The 25,846-nt window shown below is 46.8% G+C and overlaps 1 protein-coding gene across 1 annotated transcript in view; it reads right to left on the bottom strand.

Moving 5' to 3' along the window:
- thada (THADA armadillo repeat containing) overlaps window positions 1-25,846 on the bottom strand; it is an 83,841-nt gene that overhangs the window by 6,185 nt on the left and 51,810 nt on the right. Inside the window, exons 30-36 of the mRNA XM_079168655.1 lie at window positions 24,857-24,960; window positions 21,346-21,428; window positions 13,420-13,814; window positions 9,367-9,491; window positions 6,640-6,712; window positions 5,525-5,675; window positions 5,253-5,375 (exon numbers count right to left, since the gene is read on the bottom strand). Of these exons, the coding sequence (XP_079024781.1) occupies window positions 5,253-5,375; window positions 5,525-5,675; window positions 6,640-6,712; window positions 9,367-9,491; window positions 13,420-13,814; window positions 21,346-21,428; window positions 24,857-24,960 (1,054 nt within the window). The remainder of the gene's footprint in view (window positions 1-5,252; window positions 5,376-5,524; window positions 5,676-6,639; window positions 6,713-9,366; window positions 9,492-13,419; window positions 13,815-21,345; window positions 21,429-24,856; window positions 24,961-25,846) is intronic.

The following is a 25,846-nucleotide window of genomic DNA, read 5'->3' as shown; positions in this document are numbered from 1 at the left end:
ATCACGGTTGTGTGAAAACTCTGAACAAATTTCCAACCGACAGCGGCAGAATCTCCCACCACATCAACTTTCTCGAAAGCCCAAAGCAGCACTCCTTCATCTCACAAAGAGCTTCGCGCTGCAGACGCCGCAGTGGAGCCGAGACACCAGGAAGCGAAGGTGTGAGATAGAGAGGTGCGAAATAAAAACACACTTTACAGCCCCGACTTCCTCTGGTGCTTGGCGAGAAAACAGCACGGAGAGCAAGAGCAGCAGCAGCAACAACAGCATCATCATCAGGAAACATTACCATGAAGATAACAGTACGAAACACAGTGAATGGTGAGCATTAACATAGAAATAATGGAGCAGCGATGGTCATGAAGCAGTCAGTGGTTAGTTCGGTCAAAGGATCAAATACAAGTCAATGTCTGCCAATCAGAGGCCGTCTCTCTCACGGCGTCTCCTGTGGTTGTCACATTTCCTATGAGACACAAATCAAAGACAACCGACAGGTGATGTAATGCTTTGACTAAATTGGTAAAAAAAAAAAAAAAAAGGTAGATTGTTTGCCTTGTAAATTCTCTGCAGAATATTTAAATGTGCTTGTTTGTTGATCAGGTCCAAGCAGCAAATGAGTGGATTCTTTTGCCACGTGGGAAGAAATGCCAGAACAATGTCACAATAAAAGCATTTTTCAAGAAGATTCTGTGACTCTAACCGACAACTGACTTTGGACTCCTGGGTGGGTTGACTTCACAGCGCTTTTCAGACATAGAATATGCAACAGGGTCAAGAAACGAATGGTCAAAGTTGAACTTTTACAAAGCGTTCCAGACAACTCAGAGGTCCGAATGTTCCCTGTTCTGCGCGGCGCAAAAACAATCACCATGGCTGACCTGACAAACTGATGTTTCTTTGGCAAGAGTCCAGACAACAGCGCAGCATTTTGTTTTTACATTTGATGGAATAACTTTGGTGCAGCGTGGATTACTGTTTCACTTATTGAATTTAAATGTAGAATGGGTTTTACTATATGATAGTGTGTTTTATTTCAATTCAGTACAGCTTAATATACTTAGCGCTGCCTTTGAGTTGATGGTTCAAGTAGGAAGTAGGAAGTCAGACTTTGAGTGGCGTTCCACTGGATGTGTTTGTAGTGGGAGGTTGCAGCATTAGTCTGTAGGAAGGGTCCTGCACAGTCGCTTTCTTTCTGTTAAAGAAACCCCTGAAAATATAATCTGGGCTACATTTTAAAATTCGGAAAGCCACAAAAATCCACATAAATGAGAACCCTCTGCGTCCGGTCCAGGTGGGACCAGCACGTTCAGACTCTTCTACTTCCCCGACATGAATCCTGGTGATTTCAACTCTCTGCAGTTTAGAGCGAGCGTTCAAACGACCGACACTCAAAGACACTCTGCGCTCCCGTTTTATCTTCAAGACACATCGCAATCAAGCGTTACGACCCACAGCTGTAGACGGCAATGAATACAATGCACACACACTTCCAACACGGCCTGCAGACACCATCATTACTGCGGACATGTGACTTTATTTCACACCACACCAATTCATTCAAATCCCATTTCGCACGCCGCCTTTCCGGTCGAAACATTGTGAAAGCAGCAGACAGACACACACCGTTTCTGTTGGTGTGTTTTCACCGGAGCGTGAAGTAACGGCGTACTTATTGCAAAAGGTTCAAAGTTTCTTAAATTAGCGACGCGTGACACGTCTCTGAAGGGCTTGTTCGGCGACTCGTCAAACACAAACCAAACGCAAAGCCAGGTTTGACGGTCGAGTGAGTATTCTTCTAAAATAGGACGAGGCACGTTTAATGAGTGTCCTTCAGCCCCGCCGGGCCGTTCACTGCCGTTCATCTGCGTCATCCACTGTGAATGAATGAACTGGGTGTGTTGGCTTCACAGTAAGCAAAGTGGGTTACTTTGGTGAAGTTTGTTGCTAATGGTTCACTGAGAAACAGGAAAACACGAGGATGTCAACAGAGTGCGAGTTCAAACACTACTTCAGAACGGTGGTAGGAGGAAGGATAGCGGACCTGAAACAACTCAAAATGTATGTACTAAAATGTAAAACTTAAAAGTGGAGGATCACAGTTTAGCTATATACAGTATGTATATACATATATATATATATATATATATATATAAAAAGTGAACCCTCTGTTCCTGCCCCGAGTGCTGGAAGGCCAGCGAGGGTGAGTGGAGTTTGATTTCAGACCCAATTAGCCTGGAGGTATTTGGGTGATGCTGGGGGGGGGGGGGGGTGATGGAGGGGGGGATGGGGTTAAATTAGATTTTCTCTTCCTGTCCAGGACAATGGCTCCACTGTAGTTTGATTTTGAGGAACCTGATGTGAATCTGAACTAAATTTCTCTCCCACACGCCAAACAGGTTTATTTGGATTTCACCGGGCTTAAAATCAGAGGTTGTGTTTTTTTTCCGGAGTAAAAGAGAAACATTCAACTCTTTCACGTAAAACAAAAAAAGTTACAAAGCATTCAATCACTTTATGTGAGGGAAGGATCGGCCCTACTCTTACTTAACGTTGAAAGAATATCTGTTTTTAAAAGTTGTTATACCAGTGACCCGGAAGTACTGAGTGCCTTAACGTCATTTTAGAGTTTTCGCCAGCATTTTGAAAGAATGGTTCAATATTTTGAGAAGCGCATTCATTTGCTTTCTTTCTGAGAGTCTTAAGATTCATATTTACAGACATGACATTGGAACCGATTTTCTCGTCTACATTTTGGAAAGAAACCGTCTCACTATTCTTTTAACGGCTGTAAGATATACTTGGTGTATACACGCCGTCTGTTACAACCTAATTTAACTAAACATCTGGTTTACATGTGATCTATACTGAAATGATCAGCAACTAAACAGAGATAAAACAATCCAATTACATTTAAATGTGTTTCCTTCCTAAGGGGGGGGGGGGGGGGGGGGGGGGTACATTGTGTTATTGTTTGTGTGTTGCAGAACCCGTCTCTGTTCCCACATCACTGCCTGTCCTCCATATCAAAGGGCCAGGAGTCGTCGCCTCCATCTGAAGTAGCTAACACCTCAGATACTTGACTCTGCAACGGCAGGTCATAAAACACACACACACACAGAGTATGGGCAGACTAGCTGGCTGGCCTGCAGGCAGAGTATGGGAAAGATACACACACACACACACACACACACACACACACACACACACACACACACACACACACACACACACACACACACACACACACACACACACACACACAGTGACCTGCAAACACACAGTGTTGGTTTTCCATCGGCGCAGCATTGCACTACATAGCTGTGGTGTTGAGTAGCATGCCAGGCTATCCCCTTTCTATTTCCTATTTGAGATATTAAAAAGGTCTCTGACACGGCGGACCAGAACTTCACAGTAAACCTCGTAAAAACGCTTTCCGAAATTTGGCACGGGCCAGAATTTTATGTTGGTGCAAAACGGACTTTCAACAATCATTCAAAAAAAAGGAGAAAGAAAACTCTACTTTAGCAGAACTCTAACACACTCGGACATGTTCTCCTCAAGACAGCAGTGAGTTGGTTCATGATGACTTCATTAAATGCCGAAGCTCTCCAAGCACCAGAATGTCCTCCCAGCCCACTGCCGTGTATCCAACTTTAGAAACATCACTTAAGTTTGAGCTCTCAAAGCACAACGATGACATATTTTTCCAATTGAAGGTTTTTGTTTTGCTTTACACTCGTGTGATTTCTTTCAAGGTTTTTCTGTCGTTTCTCATTTACATGAGGAATGCAACTGTTGTTTTCCGGCCAAGTCGCTCGTTCATTTCAGCTCGCCAATTTGCTGCCTCGTTTTCGTCTTTTCTGTGTTGCGTGCTATACATTCCTGTTGTGCGTACGGCGAGTGTCGGAAATAAAGTCAGGAATTTGGGGCAGTTTTCATAAAATTCCATAAAAAGCAGGGGCATTGGAGCGGCGTGGCTGGAGAGTGAAGTCACTCAGTCACTCCTTTTACCACAGTGGTGATGTGTGCCGGTAACACACACACACTGCCTCCCAAACACACACACACACACACACACAGACACACAATACTGTAATCTCCAAAAGGGGCAATGAATATGGATGAACAAAAGAAGATGCCCAACTCTTATTTCTCCACACACACACACACACTCTGCAATTATGCCTATTGTGTTCTCTTCCTGTTCCAGAGAAAACCTCTCCACCGTGGTCATGTTGTTGAGCTCCTATCGGATTCTTAGCTGACATCTTATCTGGCCTTAAGTACATAAACTCATATAGAACACACACATTGCTTTTGGATAAAATCTTGGCCTCAACTGACTTTTGTAAAATGCGTTTCCTGGGCCCTCAGATCGTTAAACATGCTCTGCCTTTAAAAGAAAAGTTTTTTTCTTCTCAGGGTAAATAAAAAAGTCTTCCCCCATGACTCGGCGTAGCCGCGAGGGGCTGGGGACGCTCCAGAGGAGATGTTTTGCCGTCACGTGTTACGCTGCGAGATGCTATCGGCGGCGGCGGCAGACACAACAGGGCTCCGGCTCCCGGAAGAAAGCTGAGGGAAATACAGGAAGCGAGCGTCATCGAGGACGGGAAGTCACACCGCGGCGGTTTGATTTTGCGAGGGGCACTTGAGAGCTGGCAGCTGTCGGCCCTCTGATAGCGTGTGTGTGTGTGTGTGTGTGTGAGAGAGAGAGAATTGGGAGGGTGGGGATCAGATGTATAGTTGTGAGCGAAGCAAACCTCAGACATTCACCTAACGACACATAACCACACGCACGCACACACACACACACACACACACACACACACACACACACACACACACACACACACACACACACACACACACACACACACACACACACACACACACACACACACACACACACACACACACACACACACACTTTTCGCTCTTACATAAATCTGCGCCCTTCATTCCAGGAATGCTCCCCATCCCTCAGCATGAAATGATGTCATCGACCCTTTTTCACATCGCCATGTGTTTATGCTGTTTTTTGGTGTCTGTTAACACATATGTGTGTGTGTGTATGTGTGTACTTCTGTAATTATCACTGTCGTCTTACACAGCTTCGGCATGTGTTTGTTTCTGAGTGGGTGAGCATGTAAGTCCATGTGAATATCATGTGTAGAACCATGCTTGTGTACATGTTAGTTAGTGTGTAATGATTGTGTGTGTGTGTGTGTGTGTGTGTGTGTGTGTGTGTGTACCTATTCTGAGCAGAGGTGCTGGTACATTAGAGATGAATTCAGAGGCCGAATCTCGCACATCCTGGTCTTCATCCTGCAGCAGCGTAAACAGACTCCTCCACAGAGAAAGTGAGGTGGACAGACCTGACACACACGCACACACACACACACATTAAATTGAGGCCTGTATATCAGATCCACAAAATAACAGTTTGGCCCTATGAAAGGTTTCTTTGACAGTATTGTTTGCGACACGTTTCTTTGCTTGTGTCAAAGTGTTCGTCTCGACTCACCCAGCGGTAGATGCGTGCTGGTCAGCACGGTGGCCGTACAGCTGACCAGCACCTCGGCGGCCGTCAGCTTCACCTCCACCGGCTGCTCCTCGCCGCAGCACGAGCACACCAGCGACCCCCACTCGGCTAAACAAGCAACTGCACTCGCACCCTAGATGGTGGATCGATCGGAAAAACACATTTACTCGCTTTTTTTTCATTTCTCACCCTTCTGTGCGATTATAAGCATTATAAGAAAATCAGATGGTTACAATTGGTTGGTTGGTTTTAACATTCAATAGCCAATATTTTAAACCCAATTACCGTCTTATTGAATTATAAAAATTGTAATTGAAAGTGCGATATGCTGTGATATGGTGTATGCTAGCTAAAGCTACATCCACATTAATAGGTTGTCCGAGAGGAAGCAAGAATGATCTCCGTACACGAGTGTTTTAGCAACGTTTTCAGTGCATACTAACATGCCTGAGGACGCATGGATCACGTACACTGGGCATGCACATACCAGTGTAAACAGGAAGCAGGTCGATGACGCAGCTGGACACGGGAATTGCCACAATAGCTCGCTTTCCGGGCACGTAGGGAGTAGCAGCGTTGTAAAATGCAGAATTAAACTTCACGAAAATCCGCCAGCGTAGACGACAAGGTCGGCAACGGGCTGTAACTCAATGTCCATGTTGAATGAACCACTAGTGGTCGAGGCGTCATGAATCAGGAAAGAACAGGTCGTGACTGATAAGACCCAATCAGGAAGCGAACGTGGAGGTCTGCGTCATCGTTTTCAAATGTCTACGTTTCCGCCAATCGTGACTAAAATGAAAAGTTATATAAAAAAAAAGGGAAAATGGTGTCAGCCGGGTTTTCAAAAGTCTCAGTTTTAGGGTTTAAAAAAACCCCTGGATTGTGGACACTAGGCGTACACGTAGCAAGTGTGGATGTAGCCTAAGCTAAGCTACCACAAACAGTTACAACCAACATCATCCGGTATTTAGGAATTGTGAATTTCAGCAAAGGCCGCCAACACATCTTTCAATGCCGTTTGAGTAGTAGTAGTAGTAGTAGTAGTAGTAGCAGTAGTAGTAGTAGCAGTTATAGCCGTATCAGTCAGTCTTTACCTGAGGATTAGAGTTCACCAGTTGAACCACCAGCTGAGAGAGCAGGGTCAGGGCAGCACAGTGGAGCTCCACACTGAAACACAACATCCAACACCTGATACCAGCTTCCAAATGTCTAAGAATAACTTTGGTTAACATATTTTTAACATCTGTCCTTGAAGAGGGATCTCTGCTCTGTGGCTCTATCTGATGTTTCTCTTTTTTAGGGGGGGGGGGGGCGTCAACGAACTCCTGAGCAACACTTCAACGGCTACTCACCGACATTTTTTTTTGCTTTTTTCGGCTCGTGCTGTGAACTTAGCACTGGAAGCACAGAAAGTAAGTAAATGTTTTCAATCAATTTAGATGAACCGACCCCTTGAGTTTGATATATTAGTGCAGTGAGAGGGTGTGAAGATAATACTGCGCTCCTCAGGTCGCTCCGCGGTAAACTAACCATCAACTACTCGCACATCGCTCAACTGTATTGACTTACAACCCACAAAAAAGAAGTGTGCTGGTACTCGCCACCACATTATGGATCAGATTAGCCCGGGGGCCATTCAATCACGCGGCAGACAAGGGCGCCCAGCAACCCAATCCCGTCCCTCCGCGGCTCTAATCATAACCCTGGGGCCGTTTCAGAGGGAAAGTGGATCCCGGGGTCCAGAGATTGTGGCCAGGAAAAGACTTTACACGGCTAAGAGCCTTTGTAATCCAATCCGGATTCAAGCTTGTATTCTCTTGTCGGGGGGAGAAAAGTACAGCGGCGGCTTGTCAAGGAAGGTGACACACACACACACACAAATCAGTTTGTGGTAAGAGGAGGACGGAGTGTCTCTCACAGAAATATAATGGTTTCAGCATGACAGGTGTGAATAATCTCAAGTAGGAATAATGCTCTAATGACGGCCTTTCAGAGCAGAAATATCAGCTTTCATCTGTGTTTTTTGTTTTTTTTTTCATTTTAAAACTTCCCATCTCTGTTGCTGGCTGACAATACTGCACTGATAGCTGAGCACCCACGCAGAAAGAGGCCACTAAGCTCCAGGTGTGCCCAGGTGCGGGGTTAAGGTGCAGCCAGTGATCCTTGGATGTCCCTCCTCCATGGACTCTGGCTCTGAATGAAGGCTTGACAGCCAGCCTGCCACAGCCGAGTGAGGGCTCCTTCACAGGTGGAAGGAGCCAGAAACAACAGGAGGAGGAGGAGGAGAGTGCGTTGCATCTCGTTGTGTAGCGCCTTCGTGTCTGTCATCCATCACGGCTGAAAAGCTGGGTCTGGATTTGCTTAGGCGCTGTTTTGACTGCGAGTTTTCCCCAAAGTGTTTTGGAGTCACGCGGTTAGCGGCCCTGTTTCCTGCATTTACCTTGAAATGAATTAAATTTTCAGGTTTTGGTCTGTTGTAGTTCATGGAGCACAGAGATCAGGGCCTACTGTATGTTCACCATGTATAATCTAAGACCCAGAAAACACAACCACATGCATAGACACAATCAAAATGATCTTAAAAACTTGAATTACCGCCTAGTGGTTGTACACCTCCGCCACACAGTCATGTCTGACCTTTGACCACCAACTCATCCAATCGGTTAAACCTCGACTGCAAGTAAACGTTCGTGTCAAATTTGAAGAAATTGTCTGGAGCCGTTCCTGAGATTCCACATCCAAGAGGACGGGAAGGACGTGAGGTCACAGTGATCTTGACCTTTGACCTTCAAAATCGAATCATCTCATCCTCGAGTCTGCGCTGGCTGCCTCCTCTAAACACCATGAATAACACTCTGCTTGTATGATCAATGCATTTCTACAACGTCTTGAATTCTATATATTAGAAAACAGAATCGAGCCGTAAGCATGGAAACACAAACATTTCACATACTCTCTTTTCTTCACACTTATTGAGACCTGGACATGATTGAACTCAAATTCCATACTTGTTCCCAAACCGTGACATGAAATACCTGCAAAACTAATGACATTACCATCAACCTCAACTGCACGTTGTGTTTAGTGCTAATTTAGCAAGCTAACATGCTAAACTAAGATGGTGAACATGGCAAATTTCTAGAGAAATGTTGAAGTTTTGCAGAGCTGTGAAATAAAATAACTATAAAATATATAGAAGCACTTATTCCTGACTGTGACTTTTGGTAGTTTAACTGGTTGTAAAACCTTTTGGTGATTCAAAACATTTGTGTGAGTTAGGGGGGTATGACATCTCAGGTATGGTACTTTTTTGATCCTTTGGTTAAAACTGAATTCAGGTTCCAATACTTAAAGGGGCATTGCGAAGATCAGGCCTGAATTACTACCTTTGTCCACCGAATGTGAAGATGCAACGGTGTTGACGTCGTGTCAGAGACTTCTATCGTGTACTTCGTCGCAGAGATATCTCCTGAAGTGAGCATGCTAACCAGCTAGCCTCGGCACATCCTGTCTTGTAGTACCACTAGTACCTGGAAAGGCGATAGAGAGTCACTGTAGCGTCCCGAGGGGCCCAGAGGGGCTCGTCAATCACATCGGAGGTTAAAGGTTAAAGCGTTTGGATTGTTGGTCTGTGATTGGCTTTCGTTTCGTCCTCCCCTTCACTGCACTAAAAGGTCAAATTAAAGGACTGCTTCACCCAAATGACTCGCTTACTGCACTTCTAAGCACCCGAAAAGGAAATCCTATTCACCTCCAAATCACAAATCACTACTTTGAAAAGATGAAGACTATCTGCACACGTCTACGTTGTCTTCTCTGACCTGTGAGCAGAATCCTGAGCCAGGGCCAGAAGGCGCAGCAGGGCCTCCTCCTGGGACAAGATGTCCGCGCCGTCCCTCCACTCGAGCTCTCCGCTGGCGCTCAACACACGCAACACCGTGAGCACCTGAGGGGAGGAGGAGGCAGAGAGATTGTCAAAGCAGGAGAGAAATAAGACATTAATGAAGTCACGCGCTGCTCAAGAGCTACTGGTGAGGGAAGTTGCCTCAGAGAACGTCCATCAACACAGCTTTGGTGTCCTCTCTCTGCAGCGCGGGCTGGCAAGTTGCCCCCAGACGGTATTTTTAACCCCACCGGTCAGATCCTCCCTACGCACACCCTAACCACGGGCACACAGCTGCCTCGCTCTCCCCTTGTACACAAATGTAATACGCGTTAAAGACGACGTGCAGAATTCACTCAGGCAGTAATACGCTCCTCGTCAACCATTTCGCTTCACCTCCTAAACTTGACTTCCTGCTTCCTTCACCCCCCTCCTCTCCATCCTTCCCACGCTGTTCTTCTTTGGCCGGTCACTCCTCCGGGAGGAAGGGGGGGGAAAGGACCGGTTCTGCCTCGGCGTGAGACCCCGTTTTTAAAACACACATCCAGCCGGGAACACATGTTGACATTCCTGCTGCACATCTCGATGATTATTATTTCTTTTGAGGCCCCCAGCCTGTTATTAGAGCTTTGACATAAATCTTGCTTTATAGGATCGTTCGGTGTGTGTGTGTGTGTGTGTGTGTGTGTGTGTGGGTGGAAGAGCAGGCGCATGAGATGTCTGTGCGTAAACATCTGTACGTGTGTGTGACTGTATGTTTGTGTGTGTGAGCGGGAAAAAAAAAGACAAGGCAGCGAGGGAGACCTCCTACCCGCTCGTCCGTTGTTCTGGTTTAAAACAATACGTTTCTGTGTGTAATGTCCAAGGGTCGCTCATACTGGAGTAACAAACCCGCTGAATTATCAACCAACTGCAGTTTCTCTCAGCTCTCTGAAGCATCTTCAAGCAGGAAGCAGAAAAACCCTGATAAACTCGCCGTAGCCTTCCTGCCCAGCGCCAAATGAGAGACGGACAACGCTGGTGCTATAAAGACCAGCTGGTGAACATGGTTTCAGTTTATTTCTAAACCAGAACAGAACCAACAGGAGAGTGAATGCTGGGCTTATCAGAGAGGTGACATCGCTGTACCACATTTTATTAGTGGCGGTTCTTTAAAAACAAAGTTTGAATAAGAGTTTGAATATGAGCCATATTTATGTGATGCGTTGACGTGCGACCTTAAACTTGCGTTCTTCGTAGTGGCCATCAGAGGGCGTGAGAACATGACCCGACATCCTCTTCAATAAAGCCTGACTTTCATTTAGTAAATGATGGTCTCATTTAGAACGTTAACCCTTTTCACAGTGTCTTTTCAGTTCATGACAGTTAATTGTAACATTTTGTTGTCCGGTTGTACTTGGCTCCACCCACTCGTGTCACTGCTGGTTGCAAAAAAAACAAGATGGCATGAGGCAGCATTCCAAAAACCAACGGGTGGTGCGTCCACTTCTTATATACAGTCAATGTGTGCGACAGCGGGCCCGTGTGTGTCCTCTCCCTGCAAGCGTAGTCGGCGTACTGACAGGCTCCCCCCCCCCCCCCCCCCCCCCGCCTGAAACGCACCCTGCAGCTTTCATGGTGACAAAACGAGAGGCGTGGCTGCAAATACTTGTGCATCTGCTCCTTTTAACTCCAATGAGAGTGAATCCATCACGGGGGCCAGTGTCATTGTTCACTCTCTCTCTTTATTGCAGAACTGAAACGCTCGCGCGGTTTGAATCCCAGCTGGTCCGACCGTCGCCGCTGCCTCGGACTTTTAACGGGCCGCTTTAATGAGCTGCCGTCTTGCGACACGCTCGGCGTGCCCACGTACTCAAATATACACGGTCACAGGAAAAGATGCCAACTCAGGGTACAGACTTCCGTAGCTGTAACATGCAAATAAACAGTGAAGGCCCACCCTGCATGAACACACACACACACACCCACACACACACACACACACACACACACACACACACACACACACACACACACACACACACAGCGTTAAATATAAAAGTTACCCAGCATGCACAGCGGTGCTGTCTAGTCTTCTTGAGCCTGGACAGCCTTGAGGCGTTGCTGCTTTTCACTTGGTGTTAACTAGCCTCTTGAGCCAAAGCATGGAGGAGATCGTGACTAAAGAGAGAGCTTGCCAGATGAAGTTTTATTTCTTTTATTTCAATGTCAGAAAATCCTAATAAATCCAAAACACCAAATTGCCTCATTAGTCCGGACCAGATATCGGTGCCGTCTGAGAGGGAAAGTTGACCTAAAACGAATTGTTAATAGGGTCAAATTAAGCAAAGTAATATATGATAGCCACAGCAGCAGCTTTTTATATTTATTGGACTTTTTGTTATATTTCTCCACCACGTCATTGGCCGTGAACGAAGAGCTGAACCGGCCTAACAACAGCATTGCGCAGATAGACCAACGTGTTTCTAGATCACCTGTCGCCCCTTAAATGTGCATTTCTTTGTCACCGTCGTCTGATTGTACAAGTGTGTGGTTGATCATATCTAACCATTCTTTACCGTTTGAAAAGGAATAAAATCAACAGAGCTTCTCCATGGATTTGTATTGGGATGTCCTCTTTAATGGAGGGTGTCCCGGTGTGCTCTGATAACATGCACTGTTAACCGTGAACGCTTTCACTCAAGTAGCCACTCGACTTCTGGCAAATGACTGATTTTTGACACCCGGTGTTATTTCCTAATGTGATTTACACTTGATTCATAATATAGACGGGGATTAAAGGGAGCGTTTCTGTGGCGTCAGTAGAAACGGAGGTTTGGCGATTTAGAATAAAGAACACAAACCCTACAAACGTATATGCACTGAATATTTCCTACATTTTGAGAATGTGCCGAGGCATTCAGGCTTCCATCGTTCCCATAGGAGTACTGTAATGCAGAGGATTCCTTCAACACATGTGTCTTGAATAAGGCCTGAAGAAAACAGACTTCCTCAGACTTTGGAAGCATCCTCTCTGGGCAGGATAGCGGACCAACACGATGTCCTTGGCCCACTGCTGCTCCTGCTCCTCTCCCAGAATGCTTCATTTGGAGTCCAGGGCGAGCTGTGGCAACCGGCCCGCTTGGGCCGGCGTGTCCTTGGCGCGCGGGACAGGCTCCACTTAACGGGGCCCGGCGCTTTAAACGTTAACGGCTGGCCTGTGAAGCAGCGCCTGGCAAGAGAGCGCACGGCCCCAACGCATGCATACAAAGAAACGAAGAAGCTGAAACGCAACACGTATGAAAAACACACACAAGTCTGCAACACACACACACACACACACACACACACACACACACACACACACACACACACACACACACACACACACACACACACACACACACACACACACACACACACACACACACACACACACACACACACACACACACACACACACACACACACACACACACACACACACACAGCAGTGCTGAGTCACGTCGGCTCTGGAGGAGTGTTAACGACTGGAGTAACAGCACAGATCTGCCGGTCCTCGCTTTATGGACGCCTTCTGTCCCCAAACAGGAAACGGGCTGCGTTTACCTCCTCCAAAACGTGTTAAAGGGTGGAAGACGACCAAACCTCTCAGGAGTGTGTGCGTGTGTGTGTGTGTGTGTGTGTGTAAGTGGGTGAGAGAGCACTGCCGCCAGTGCGCTTGGCGTGTCCCCCGGCAACAGATTAGCCTCTCACGCAAGCCTCTGCAAAATGGATTTGGACATTTAATCAATTTGTGGGCAAATGTCCCCGTGGTTCACTGAAACGGTGATGGATAGTTTTTGGAGAGGCTTCCTTATTGTGTGATGACAGGACTCTGAAAGTAATGGTGCTTATGGGCTGTCCACAGACACTCTCTCTCTCTCTCGCTCACACACACACACAAGTGCACGCGCACGCACGCACGACAACAAATGCACTTCCTGTAATGTTTCGGCGTGTGTGGTCTCACCTTGGCCAGACACTGGGGGTGTGTCTCGTGGAGAGCCAGGCCGGTCAGGTTTGACAGGGTGGTCTGGTCCAGCCACTCGGGTCTCCTCTTCTTTTCCTCCTCCTCCTCCTCCTCTTCCTCTTCCTCCTGCAGCCTCCTCAGGACCCCCTCCAGTGCCAGCTCCCTCACCTCGTACTGAGGGCACTGCAGCAGACACCGCAGGAGGCGGCTCGCGGGCCGGGGGCCCCTCCAGAGCTCGGGGATCTCCACGCCGGCGCTGAGGGCCACGCGGGCCAGGCTGAGCAGGTACTGGGTGCCTCCGGGCCCCGGGGCGGAGGAGGAAGAGTCGGGGGCGACGAGTTCAGAGGCCATCAGGACGGACAGAGCTTCCCGACGCAGATCACCGACCTCCGAGTCTGACGAACAGACACACGTGTTAGCCGACAATGTAGCATGAGGACACGCTTTTAGGGTTATTCATTTATTTGTTATTCATTATGTAAGGATTTAAAGGGATATTAATATTACACATATTTTCCCTCTTACCTGTAGTGCTATTTATCAGTCTAGGTTGTTTTGGTGTAAGTTGCATAGTATTGGAGATATCGGCCTTCTCTCCATTATAATGGAGCTACATGGCATTTAGGCCATAAAGGCCATTTAGTTTATCTCAGGATAATCCACAGACATTGTTGCGAGCGGTTTCACGTTAGGAACTATTTTCTTTCAGCCACAGTTCCTACATGAAACTACAGGTAGGATGCATTTTTGATTTTGGGGTGAACTGTCCCTTTAACGCCTTTAATCTTTTGCCTAGAGTGCAGTTTTTTTTTGAAAAACAAACTTAAAGAAGCTGCATTCGACCCTGAGAGACAAGCGAGAAAAAAAGAAAGGAATCAGGTCCGTCTCTTAGTCTGATATAAATAGTTTGATATAAATCACCTGTGTTTACGACTGAAGAACAGTTGAAAAAAAAAAAGTGTTTCCCGGATAATCTTTCTATTTATTTTCATCTGTGGAACAGGTGGAACAACAGTATTTGACATTATTGGAGGTTATGGAGACACTAACATGAAAGCTTTGAGTGCGATTTAGAATACGTGGTCGTGGTGCGCTTCAGCCTCGTGCAGACAACAACAAACCAAAAGGATCCGTACAAATATATATAAAAATCATCTGTTCATGAACACATGAGAGAAAACTATTAGGTTTTCAGAATGAGGTTTTTCTCATTTGCCTCTCAGGATTTCTTTATAGACTTTCTACAGAAGTCTGGATCAAGAATCATTGAGAGAGAGAGTTCAGAAGAGCTGCTTTGCGTACATGTTGCTCATGTTATCTTAGCATTACTTCATACTGCATGACTTTAGAACCTCTGGTTTGCTTTGAATGAGCCTAACTCGGTCGGCTTGGACGTGTCACTTCTCCCCGACACTTCACATTAACCTAACGCTTCAGCAGAGCGAGCTTGGACAGAGAACCTTTTTGTTTTTTTATGGTCTGCCTTCTAGGAAAACTGTAATAAATCATCCCGGTTTACATTGAAAGTTTTAGCACATTGTGAGTCGATTATGCCTGGCCAAAAAAATCTAATCACTATGCTTAATGAAATATTCCCAGTGGCTTAACGTCCTCAGCCTGCAAGCCACGCACACGCACACACACACGCACACACACATGCACACAAACACACACACACAGTCCTTTGTGACACAAACAGATGCAGACAACAGGCCAGAAGCCAGTCTGTTCCTTTCTATTTTGACTTTTATAGGAGAGGCTGCGTCAGTGTCTGTTTGGAAATGCCCATGGCTGTGCCAACCCAGCCACCTGTGAACATACACCCTTGGGGAGTGATGGGTGCACAAATAAACACACGCGCACACACACACACACACACACACACACTGAAATATAAGTATAATCCAGAGGCAGGGCAACTATAGAGTAACCTGATGCCATTCTAAAGCTGTGCTCCTCCCTACAGTATTACTCCAAGACTCCACACAGACTCCGCTTTGACAGCCAACTCAATTAGTTTAACGTGCGCATGCACACACACGTGCACACACACACACACACACACACACACAGCTTATGAAACCCGGTGCAACACAATCCGGCCCTGCAGCGCCGCTCACAACGAGGGCCTGACAAAAGAGCGGGAAACGCAGCATTCCTCCAGAGATGGGCCAGGTTACCGTGGAGACGGGGCCAGGTTACCATGGAACCTGATCCTCAAAGGGGGTCCGGGGCCAAATAAGCATACCCTAATGGTTATAATGGAGGGGGGTGGGGTAGGGGCACAGTAATGACACCGATGATGAAGGGAGGAGAGAGAGGAGGAGGAGGAGGGAGACTGAAGGAGAATGGGAGCGTGTCAAAGAGAAAACGGCTGTCTGTCACGGTGGAGTAGAGGGAAACGCAGAGAGTGTGTGTGTGTGTGTGTGTGTGTGTGTGTGTGTGTGTGTGTGTGTGTGTGTGTTTGTGTGTGTGTGTGTGTGTGTGTGTGTGTGTGTAACAGCATGCTCACATTAGATGGTCACACACTGATGCTTTCGTATGTATTCATACATCATGATTGTGTGCATCTCGCAAAAAAACCCACACAAAATCCTCACAAAGCCGCTCCAAAAAAAAAAGGGAAAAAGGGAAGAAACTCATGCAAGGAGCCCCGACAAATACTTTCTTTCAATTGAATACAAATGCACTCGTCACAGACGGGAAAAGGAAAGGTAGAGACAAAAACTAGAAAAGAAAAGAGCAAATGAGGGAGGAAATCAGAGAGTAAGAAAGAGAAAGAGGAAAAGCATCGTTAGTCGGATGAAAGCTGTTTTTTTATGATGGCCTCTATTAAAACAGTGTGTGTGTAGGAGGTGTGTGTGTGTGGGGGTCAGGCATTCCCTCCTGCGAATGAAAGGCGTTCCTGTGAATGTGATTTTTCATGCCCGTTCATGAACGCCCTTTGTCCCCCCCCCCCCCCCCGCAGCTGTGTTTATTTAAATCTGAAAGTACAACACTTGTGTCTTAATGCTGCTCGTGTGCAAACCTGCACCTGGACCGCGTCCAGACTCCATTAAGTCACGGTTGCTGTTCTATATATTTCGGGACACTCCGGGGATGAGGCCCCGGCTCAGTGGATTACAGCCAGCGAAGCACAGGGGGGGTCGTTAATAGCTGCTGGTGTGGGTGCAGGAGTGGAGGAGTTTACATATGGATCCTGGTCTGAATCCTGAGATTCATAGACTGCTTAAAAAAACACAGCTGATCCCCTGACTTTTCCCTGTAATGCCGTCGTCAGCTTTAAATCTTTTGCCGCAGACTGAAATATCTCGTCAATTATCGGACGGATTGCCATTCAAATTTGGTCCGGGCATTCATGCTCCCCTGAGGATGAACTGGAAAGTAGTTGGTGTTAGCCTCGCCTCTTATCTAGCAAACCGGTGTGTTACAAACGGTAGCTTTTCATTCGGAGTGAGTTCCCGTTCAGGAAAGGGACGACTAAACGAGAACCGCTGATCCGATCGACTTGGAACTCGACACCGCAGGGTGAACACCGTTAGCTCTGTCAGCACTGTTGCTCCAGTTTGCACCGTTAGCGCTGCTAGCACCTTTTCGCTTGAGAGCAATGTGGAGGCAACAGAAATGCTATTTCCAGTGTGCAGCTGTCGTGTTTTAGTCGAGAAACTGCAGACTTTAAAGATGTTATTAGCCCGCGTGGACGCCCAAAATGAATACAGTAGGACTTTGAAGTCTGTGAAAACAACCCAACAGATGGGATGGAGAAAAATGGAGAAACCCAATAAAGTGATGCTTTAGAGATCTAGATTCATATCCTCACTTGTGGATCATGTGTTGGGGGGAGATTTGAGCTAACCCGCGTTTTACAGCTTAGCTCAAATATCTAAACTAAATGTAACTAGACTATCTGGTTTAAATGACCCCGGCCAGGTGGTGGAGTAGGGTAAGACGGGCACAGCACCACGTTTGGATGGAGGACGGAGGGTCAGCGCGCCAAAATAAAACCGCTTTAAAAGAAGTGTCGCTTAAAACAAGAGTGGAAGACCACGTGTGTTGTTTGAACAGGTCGTATGGTTTAAGGTGTTAATGTGTTGTATTGAGTAAATTAAGAGTTTGGATTGTGATGAAAACTAAAGCGTCCTGGATGTGTACTTGGGTGTCGGTGTGTGTCACTGGTTCCCCATTAGTGGCGTCGGCGGCCCGCTGGTAGCTGGCAGTGAAGACGTCGAGCTAGGACGTTGGCGGGACACTCGCACATGCTCTCACACGCAAGCACACAGCTGGATTTCACATTAGCTTCCACCTTCATTACCCAAACTGTGAAAAACAAACCCCAGACGCTACGCGTGTGTGTGTGTGTGTGTGTGTGTGTGTGTGTGTGTGTGTGACACAGTGTGAGAGCGCTGACCTCCTTCTACAATTTGCCGAGGTTCCTCCCTCTAATTACCCTAAAAACTCTGTCACTACATATACACACACACACGTTTGTGGGTTTGCTCGTTGTCCTAAAAGTGATAGAATTAACAGCTAGCTTTAGAAAAAAAATGACGTCTGTGTCTCCCAGTAGCTCTTTTTCTCCAGTAATTCATGGGGAACTTTTACTACTTTGCTGCCCACATTGCCGCCGATTGTCTGCCAAACAATTATGACAACGGCCTCTACGGCATCTACAGCGGGGGAAAGTGCAAATGAAAAGCGTTTTAGTGGACAACTCCAGGCCGAAAGCTCTGCTTTTTTTTATTATGCTAGAATATTAATACTGCATCAATATCAATCATACATGTTATAAATACTTTCCTCTGATGTGTTTTAAAGGCGCGAGTGGTTTGGACGCAGTGTGTCTATGAGCGGTGAGGTCAACTAAAGAGTGTTGCTGCCCTTCTTAGTTTGAATAGGAGCAGAGTTCTGATCATGTAGAGAGGTTCAGAATGTGTGGAGAAAATAAGAACAAATCTACATTTTGCTTATTTCTTTCCTTCGCAACCTCCGAGGTGTATCTTGCGACCCCACCGGGAGTCTTGACCCCCGTGTTGGGAACCCGCGGGTCGTAAGGCGTGGAGCGGCGTTTCCTGTAGTATTTCATAGAAGGAGGAAGAGGAGGAGCACTTCTCTTGACATTGAATTGGAGCGGGTTGGCGTAAAAAGAAAGAAATGTGTAAATATGGAACTGCGATGGTTTAACAAATGCCAAAGATCAACATCAGGCGCTAATGTTGCCAAAAGCCTAATTATGGCAACACACTTTTCTTTTTTGTGTGTGTGAAGAAAGACTGAGTCTATCTTAATACAACACTCACATGTATGTCCGCTGAGAGCGTTACCACCACCAGGACCAAGATAGCTACTCTTTCTTTTTTTAGCCTCATATAAGCTTAAAGGTGCTCTTTTATTGCAAAACAATATTTACATTCAGAGTTTCTCACAAGAATAAATTTGATTTTTTATAAATATTTGAAGTAGTGCTTTGTTTACATCCATGTTTGCTAGCTTACGGCCTTCTTCTTGACCTTTGCTGGGGATTTGTTGTGGGTTGATTTTAGCCAAACCATCAGCCGTATGTACATGGGTTAGGGTTTGTTATGCACTCGTACAAACACTGCTTCTCAGCGCTTTAAAGCACCTTTGAGATGAACTTCACAATGTATCTTTGTGCAGAACGAGGACTGTGGGCCGTTTTCTTAAAGTGTAGTCACACTGCGAAGGCGTCGCTTCATGAAGGATTACGGCAACCAATAACTCTCTTGAGTCAACACGTCCCGTCTGTGTAGCCATAGCTATGCTTTAAAAGACATCACTGATTTAGCTTAGCACTGATCCGGGTGTGCTGTGCTCAGGAGGCAATCTCCGGTTCTGAAATGGCCAGCAGGGGGCGACTCCTCTGATTACATAAAAGTCTATGAGAAAATGACTTGATTTATTCCCTCAGTAAACATTGTAAACATGAGTTTATGGTCTCAATCTCTAGTTTCAAGTCTTCTTCAATACAGCATGATGTTCATTTAGTAGATGATGGTCATATAGACCATAAAGCAGAGTATGCTTTAGGGGCGGGGCTACCTTGTGATTGACAGGTGCCGTATACGGCATCTCTACGTTACTCCTCTGCATTCCATATATGGTCACTTTCCTTCACTGGTTGCACAAAACCAAGATGGCGAAGATCAAAATCCAAGATGGCGACAACCAAAATGCCAAACTCAAGGCTGCAAAACAGCAGTCCACAAAGCACTTGGCGACGTCACTACGTCCACTTCTTGTATACAGGCTGTGGTTGTCCTGCGGTAGCATCGGCTAACGTAGCCTGCAGCCTAGCAGTCCTCAGCCCCAACCAAAGCCGACTCAAGTGACATCACTAGAGACAAATATTCAATTAATACAGCAACATTTACAACATGAAGATCCTGACCTAAAGTGTTTTTCTTCAGCACAAACATAGAAGATTGAGCAGGAAATGAATCAGTGCTCAGTGACTCACTTCACACCACATTCTACCATCACATCCACACCGATGCTGACACACGAGATTCCAGCTAATTCACGAATACTTTAAACTTTTACGCGTCTCCTCTTCTCCCCCACTTAGCCTCTTTTCCTCCCTCACACCAAACCGCTCAGCCCTTTTTGTTTTACTGGCACAGCTGAAAAGCAAAAGAAACAGAAGACTGGTGCAGGTTGAGATGAAGCGGCGGCGGCGGGGGGGACGGGGGACGGGGGGGGGGTTTATGAGTCTGCATGGATCAAAGGGCCGAGGCAGAGAAATGTGGGCGCTCACACAGAGCCGCCAGGAATTGGCTGGTAAATGCAAAGTTCCTACGTGATGCAGGGTGCCAGTTAAAGGGGGGGGGGGGGGGCGCTGATTGGTCACCTCCTTTACTCCTGGTGATGCTTTTTGCATGAACTTGCCCAACCCTGTGGCTTAATTTATTTTTTAGAACTGTGATTTGTTTGAAAACTGCAGTTACACAAGAGGAAAGAGGGTGAGGGATTTAGGAAATGTGGAGAAGGAAGGAAGGAGAGATGGAGAGAGGGACCAGCGGAGGAGGGCGAGAGGTTAAAGAGTGACTGGTGATAATAATAGAGAGGCCCTGGAGGTGTGTGTGAGCCTCAGGGTGCTTATTTAGTTATGTAAGGGGCAGAGCCGGGCCAAGCCGGGCCGGGCGCTCAATCAACGGGCTTGTTTTGAGAAATCTTCGGTATTTCCACTGTCAAGACCGACATGTGTTCAGCACATGGCCGGCCGAAAACATAAGTGCCTCCCTCCTCTACTACCCACCCCCCCCCCCCCTCCTTCTCTCTCGCTCTTCTTTTTTTTCCCTCGTAAACTGGGTCACAGGCACAATCCCACCATCTGTCAGAGATCGCTCGCCTTCGGTTTCACATTCCTCCGCAGCAGAGACCCCCAGCCGGCCTGCGCACATGTGCACATGCACACACACGTACACACACAGGGGGGGGGAGCTGACTTCTGTCAACAATCAGTCTAAATGGAGAGCGTGGTGCACAGCCTCGCCGGCAAACGCTGCGGCGGGGTCGTCTGTTAAGACTATAAAGTATTCACAGCAAACGGGGGGGGGGGGGACACAGTTGCTGAGCTGATCAACTTTCCAGCAAGCGGCTGACATCAGCAGAAAGATCATCTAAATCCCAATCAAGTCAGAAACTAGAGTGAGCACAAACGAGACCAGCTTCAATGGTTTCCTCTCAGTATGAGACCTGACATGTAAATGAAGTCATTAGTCAATATTGTTTTAATTTAGTATGTATATTTCAATTACCTTTGGAGGATTCACCAGGATATGGTGAATTATTACCCTATACTATATCAAATCCGATCTAATGATTTTTTTTTCTATCTACTTAATTCCCTATTTTGTATTTTTGACTTAATGTTGTAATATAATATAAGAAACCTGAGCGACGACTCACCGTCCAGGAGGCTGATCTTTGTCCCACACAGGCACACCAACACATCCAGAAAGGCTCCTCTGGTCACCTCGCAGCCATTGTGTCTACAAAGAAAGAACAAATTATACTTTTTTTTGACATTTCACCAAATTCATCTTGGGTCATTTTGTTGTGCCTTTAAACTTCCTTCTGCATTGAAGAAAGAAACTTTTTAGAACGAAAGCCCCGACATTTATCCAGCTGAAGCGCTTTACACCGCAGTCATTGATTATCTTTCCTCCATCAAGATCACTGACGGAGACTTCTTCCAGAAACAGGCTCATGTCTCACCACAAGCCATCGGACATTTTGAGCTCAATGGAGTCTATTGGTTTGTGATTTGTTGTGGTCTCAAGGGCTCAGGTCATTTCCCTCCTGATCAGACCTCTGATTGTTGTGTTGTTGTTGATAAAAGTCAAGCTTCATTTATTAGCTTCTTTCACTTTCTCAATATATTACGGAAATGATTGAAAACGGGAACAAAGGTGTGGATAAATCTTTTTTTGGGGTCAGATGAGGCCATCTCCGCTGAAGATGTTGGGTCGACGGGTGCTGGAAGTAGGCTGTCCGAAGGGTCATTGACTTGTTTTTTCCCCCTGCGTCACCACCGTTCACATTATCTAGACTCTTCATTTTCACCACAAAGATGCATTCAAGTTAAAAACGTAGCCCACAAAAACCTGGGTGAATATTCCTGCATTGTCGTATATATAGATATTTGTCCAACATCGTGCAGCCCCGATATGTACATCAACAAGAATGTAGCGTAGCGTGGAAGGTGAAGCTGTGCTCTGTTGATCTAAATGTAAAAGCGCCTAAAATCAATGAATATTCGTGATAAATAAGCACAATCTCAATATTAATTAAAATAATTGTGAGCACTTAATAGGGTCCAGGCTGAGGCTTGAACAGCTGAACCCTACCAGTAAACAACAGAGTTAAGGATTTTATAACATTTCTGTTTTAATGTGATATTGTATTACGGTAATATTCTGTAATTCATTATTCGGTCAGCCGATCTGAGACAGGACACTCCTGAAGATGAGATTTGTTCTTCTCAATAAGGCATTCCTGGTTTATTAAAGATTATTGTATTAGAGATACAAAAGTCACATTAAATGTTTTTGACTAATAAAATAATGCTTTCAGCGTGATTCCCGTCAGACGGGCCGCCGTGATTGGCCGACAGATGAGTCATTGACTGCCCAAACAACAAGTCACTGTTATTACTGGGACGCCGATGTGTTTTCATTTTGCAGCCCAGAGTGAGGGACCATCACATGAGGGGCCTCCAGCTGTTCCCAGATCTGATTAACACACTTACAGTCTACACGGTGGAAACACGCAAAGGCTTGAAAAAAAAGGAACAGATTGGGACAGATTTGTAAATATAATAACTGAGTCATTAAGTGTCCTAAAGTCTTTGGATTCACTACAGTCACAATGTAGAATGATCTGAATGGCATTATTTGTGAATGTTGACATTAATGCGTTCTATCTACTTATGGCTTAAGTGGAGCAGCGTGTGTGGGCCGTATGAAGTGTGTGTTCAATCAAGGGTATGACCACAGCTCTGTGAAAGCCCGCAAGAGTGTGTGTGTGTGTGTGTGTGTGTGTGTGTGTGTGTGTGTGTGTGTGTGTGTGTGTGTGTGTGAAAACAAGGGAGACAGTGTGTGAGCTTGACGTCACATTGTCATCACTCGGATATTAATAAGACACACGCGCCCACACAAATCCTCTGCGCGTGTGCATGTGGAGCCCAGCAGCCCGACAGAATGCATTCCCCGCAGCTACACACACACACACACACACACACACACACACACGGGAAGAGGGCTGGGGGAGAGTGTGTGTCTGTGTATACGTGTGTGTGTAGCCAAAGTGAGAACATATTTGGTCAGGGAAGAGTCCTGTGAAGTGGGTTGAGTGTGTTCCTGTGTGTGTGTGTGTGTGTGTGTTCCTGTGTGTGTGTGTTGTGTGTGTGTGTCTGTGCGTATGTGTGCGTGTTAACATCCTGAAACAGGCTGTAACAAGCTCAATCATTTGATCACAGTCCAAACGACACACTGGAGAGGTTCTGAGAGGTTCTGAGAGGTTGGTACCGGGATCCAAGAGCCGCAGGCGGGCGACACAAACGAGATATTGGTCGGCCACAATAACAGTCCTCCACGTGTCCACGCTTCACCACGTTATTGTTGCGCGTCAACAAAAAAGGAAAAAGAAACAACATGTCTGATCTTGTGTCACTTGTGAAATAAGAATTTTGGAAATTACTAAATCTGTCTCTTTTCGATTGATTAGGACTTTTGGACTCAGGACTGAGATAATTACAGAGACTAGGACTGAGCGTTGTGTCGCTCGCTGTGTGTGTGTGTGTGTGTGTGTGTGTGTTTGAGAGAGAGGGGATGCTGTCATGGTAACGTCTCACGTTGTTGTTCAGCCTTTTCATATTTTCTGTCAACTTTAACGGTCATGTGTGAGCGAGAAAGTGACTTTAACCAACGTTACAAACTGCCCACTCTGATACAAACATACATTAACCTGACTGATATTACTCCAGTGATGTCATCACCATTTCAAGTTTTATGTTAAGTGCTTTATTAAAATACTGATTCTGGGAAGGGAAACTAAATATTGAGGCCAGATGGATATTGAAACATATGCGTCACATATGTCCGTCATTCTCTCTTCAACTTTTTGTTGGACGACAATTTCGTACATATTTGTTTTTCTTAAAGCAATATCGTCAGCGGGGGAATTTCATTCCCGCCACAAAGCCAAAGCCAACTGCAGTGAGCAACACGCGTGTCTGCAGTCATCGCTACAACGCGTCACCCTCTTGGAGCCAGAAGGAGACCAAAACGACAACACAGAGACGCTGACTCAGACCAGACGAACAATGCATTCCTCCCTTTGGTGGACGGTGGCCGCTTCGAATGAGTGGTGTTTCTGGAAGGGAAAGGAGCGTTTTCTCTTTTCCAAAAAACAGAGGTTGGTCTGACCTGTGCCGGGCTCTGCATGATCAAACGGACGGGCGGCGGGCGCGCTCCGGTGAGCAAGAATCCGCCTCGTCATCTTAATAAAGGCTCATCAGTGTAACCAAGCGCGGCTAGCGGGGCTAGTGTTGCTAACCCGGTGACCCCGGCGTTATCTGCCGTGCAGCCGCAGCACGGTGGAGAGTGGAGACCCGGGCCTGACCTCAGCCGGGCAAGGAGGGGGGCGACGGGGTAATCGGCACCCAATCTTGAGGCCTCGATCTTGGGCGAGAGAGGGCCAGAGGTAGAAGGGGGATGGGGGGGGGGGGGGGGGGGTCTGCGGATGGGACAGCAGGCGGTCGCTTTGAAATGGAAGCCCGGGCAGGACATGAAGCGGACACGGTCGGGGAGGGGATGAACAGTGAGACAAGGAGCTATTCTTCTGGTGAGCTGAGTCGGGAGTGCAGGAGGGATGCTTATCTGTGCGAGTGTGCATGTGTGTGTGTGTCTAGGATTACCGAGAGGCGAGCCACATGCGCCGACGGAGGCCTTCGGTGATGCCGCTTCCTGCTGGCAGGGGCCTGTGCGAGTCGGTCTGGTAGGAGCGCAGCAGAAACAGCACCTGCGTACACACACACACACACACAAATACACACAATTACACACTCCTGAACCGACATACATGTGAGCGCTGTCATCTAAAAATAAAATCCTTGGTTGAAAACGTAATGTTGTGCACGTGAACACTTCACAGTAGTCTCACCAATAAAAATGACATCATTTAATGTTCAGGATAGACGGATGCGGCCACAACAAGTTTCTCCTCAATTTACTACAGCGACGTCACCGGCGCTTTTCTGAAAAGTTCAGAGATTTTCTAAATTGTAGCGCTCTCCTCATTGGGAACAAGTGAAAAAAGATGCTACGTTGCTATGTGGACGCAGGCCCTAACCGTGCAGTGTGTAATGGTGACCCCCCCCCCCCCGTTGAAGATGGAATCATTCTTTTTCGTCGGGGCTGATGTGACAGCGTGTGACGGAGCCAGTTCGTAGCAGGTGGACTGGTGGTTGAGAGTGTTCAGAGGCCAGGACGCTGGCTGGCTGGCTGGCTGGCTGGGGTGTGTATTCTGGGCCTTGGTAAGTATACTCTTTAAGCCGGGGCCACGGCCACAGACCAGTAGGAAGCCATTCATTACGCAGCACAGGGAAGGAAACGTGGGGGAAAAACCAGGCCGACCACGTAGCACCAAGCCTGGCCACCGGGTCCTGGCCTGCCCCCTGGTCTCTCTCTCTCTCCTCTCCTGCCGTCTCCACGCCCAGGCGACACCCACTGGCCCATCCAAACAGCCTCCACACCCGCCGGGTCCATCTCCATCTCCCCCCTCTGAGGGCTTCCTCACCTACGAGGCTGCAGCGGATTCCCAAACCCAATATTGAACCTTTCCGAGTGACTCCGCTGTCAAAAACCAAACTGGAGCTTAAGGACGGGTCACACTTGAACTAGTTTCT

Source organism: Pholis gunnellus (genome assembly GCF_910591455.1).
Source record: "Pholis gunnellus genome assembly, chromosome: 11".
Classification (NCBI taxonomy): Eukaryota; Metazoa; Chordata; class Actinopteri; order Perciformes; family Pholidae; genus Pholis; species Pholis gunnellus.
Note: the sequence above shows the minus strand (reverse complement) of the source record. Positions and strands in the feature narration are given on the sequence as shown.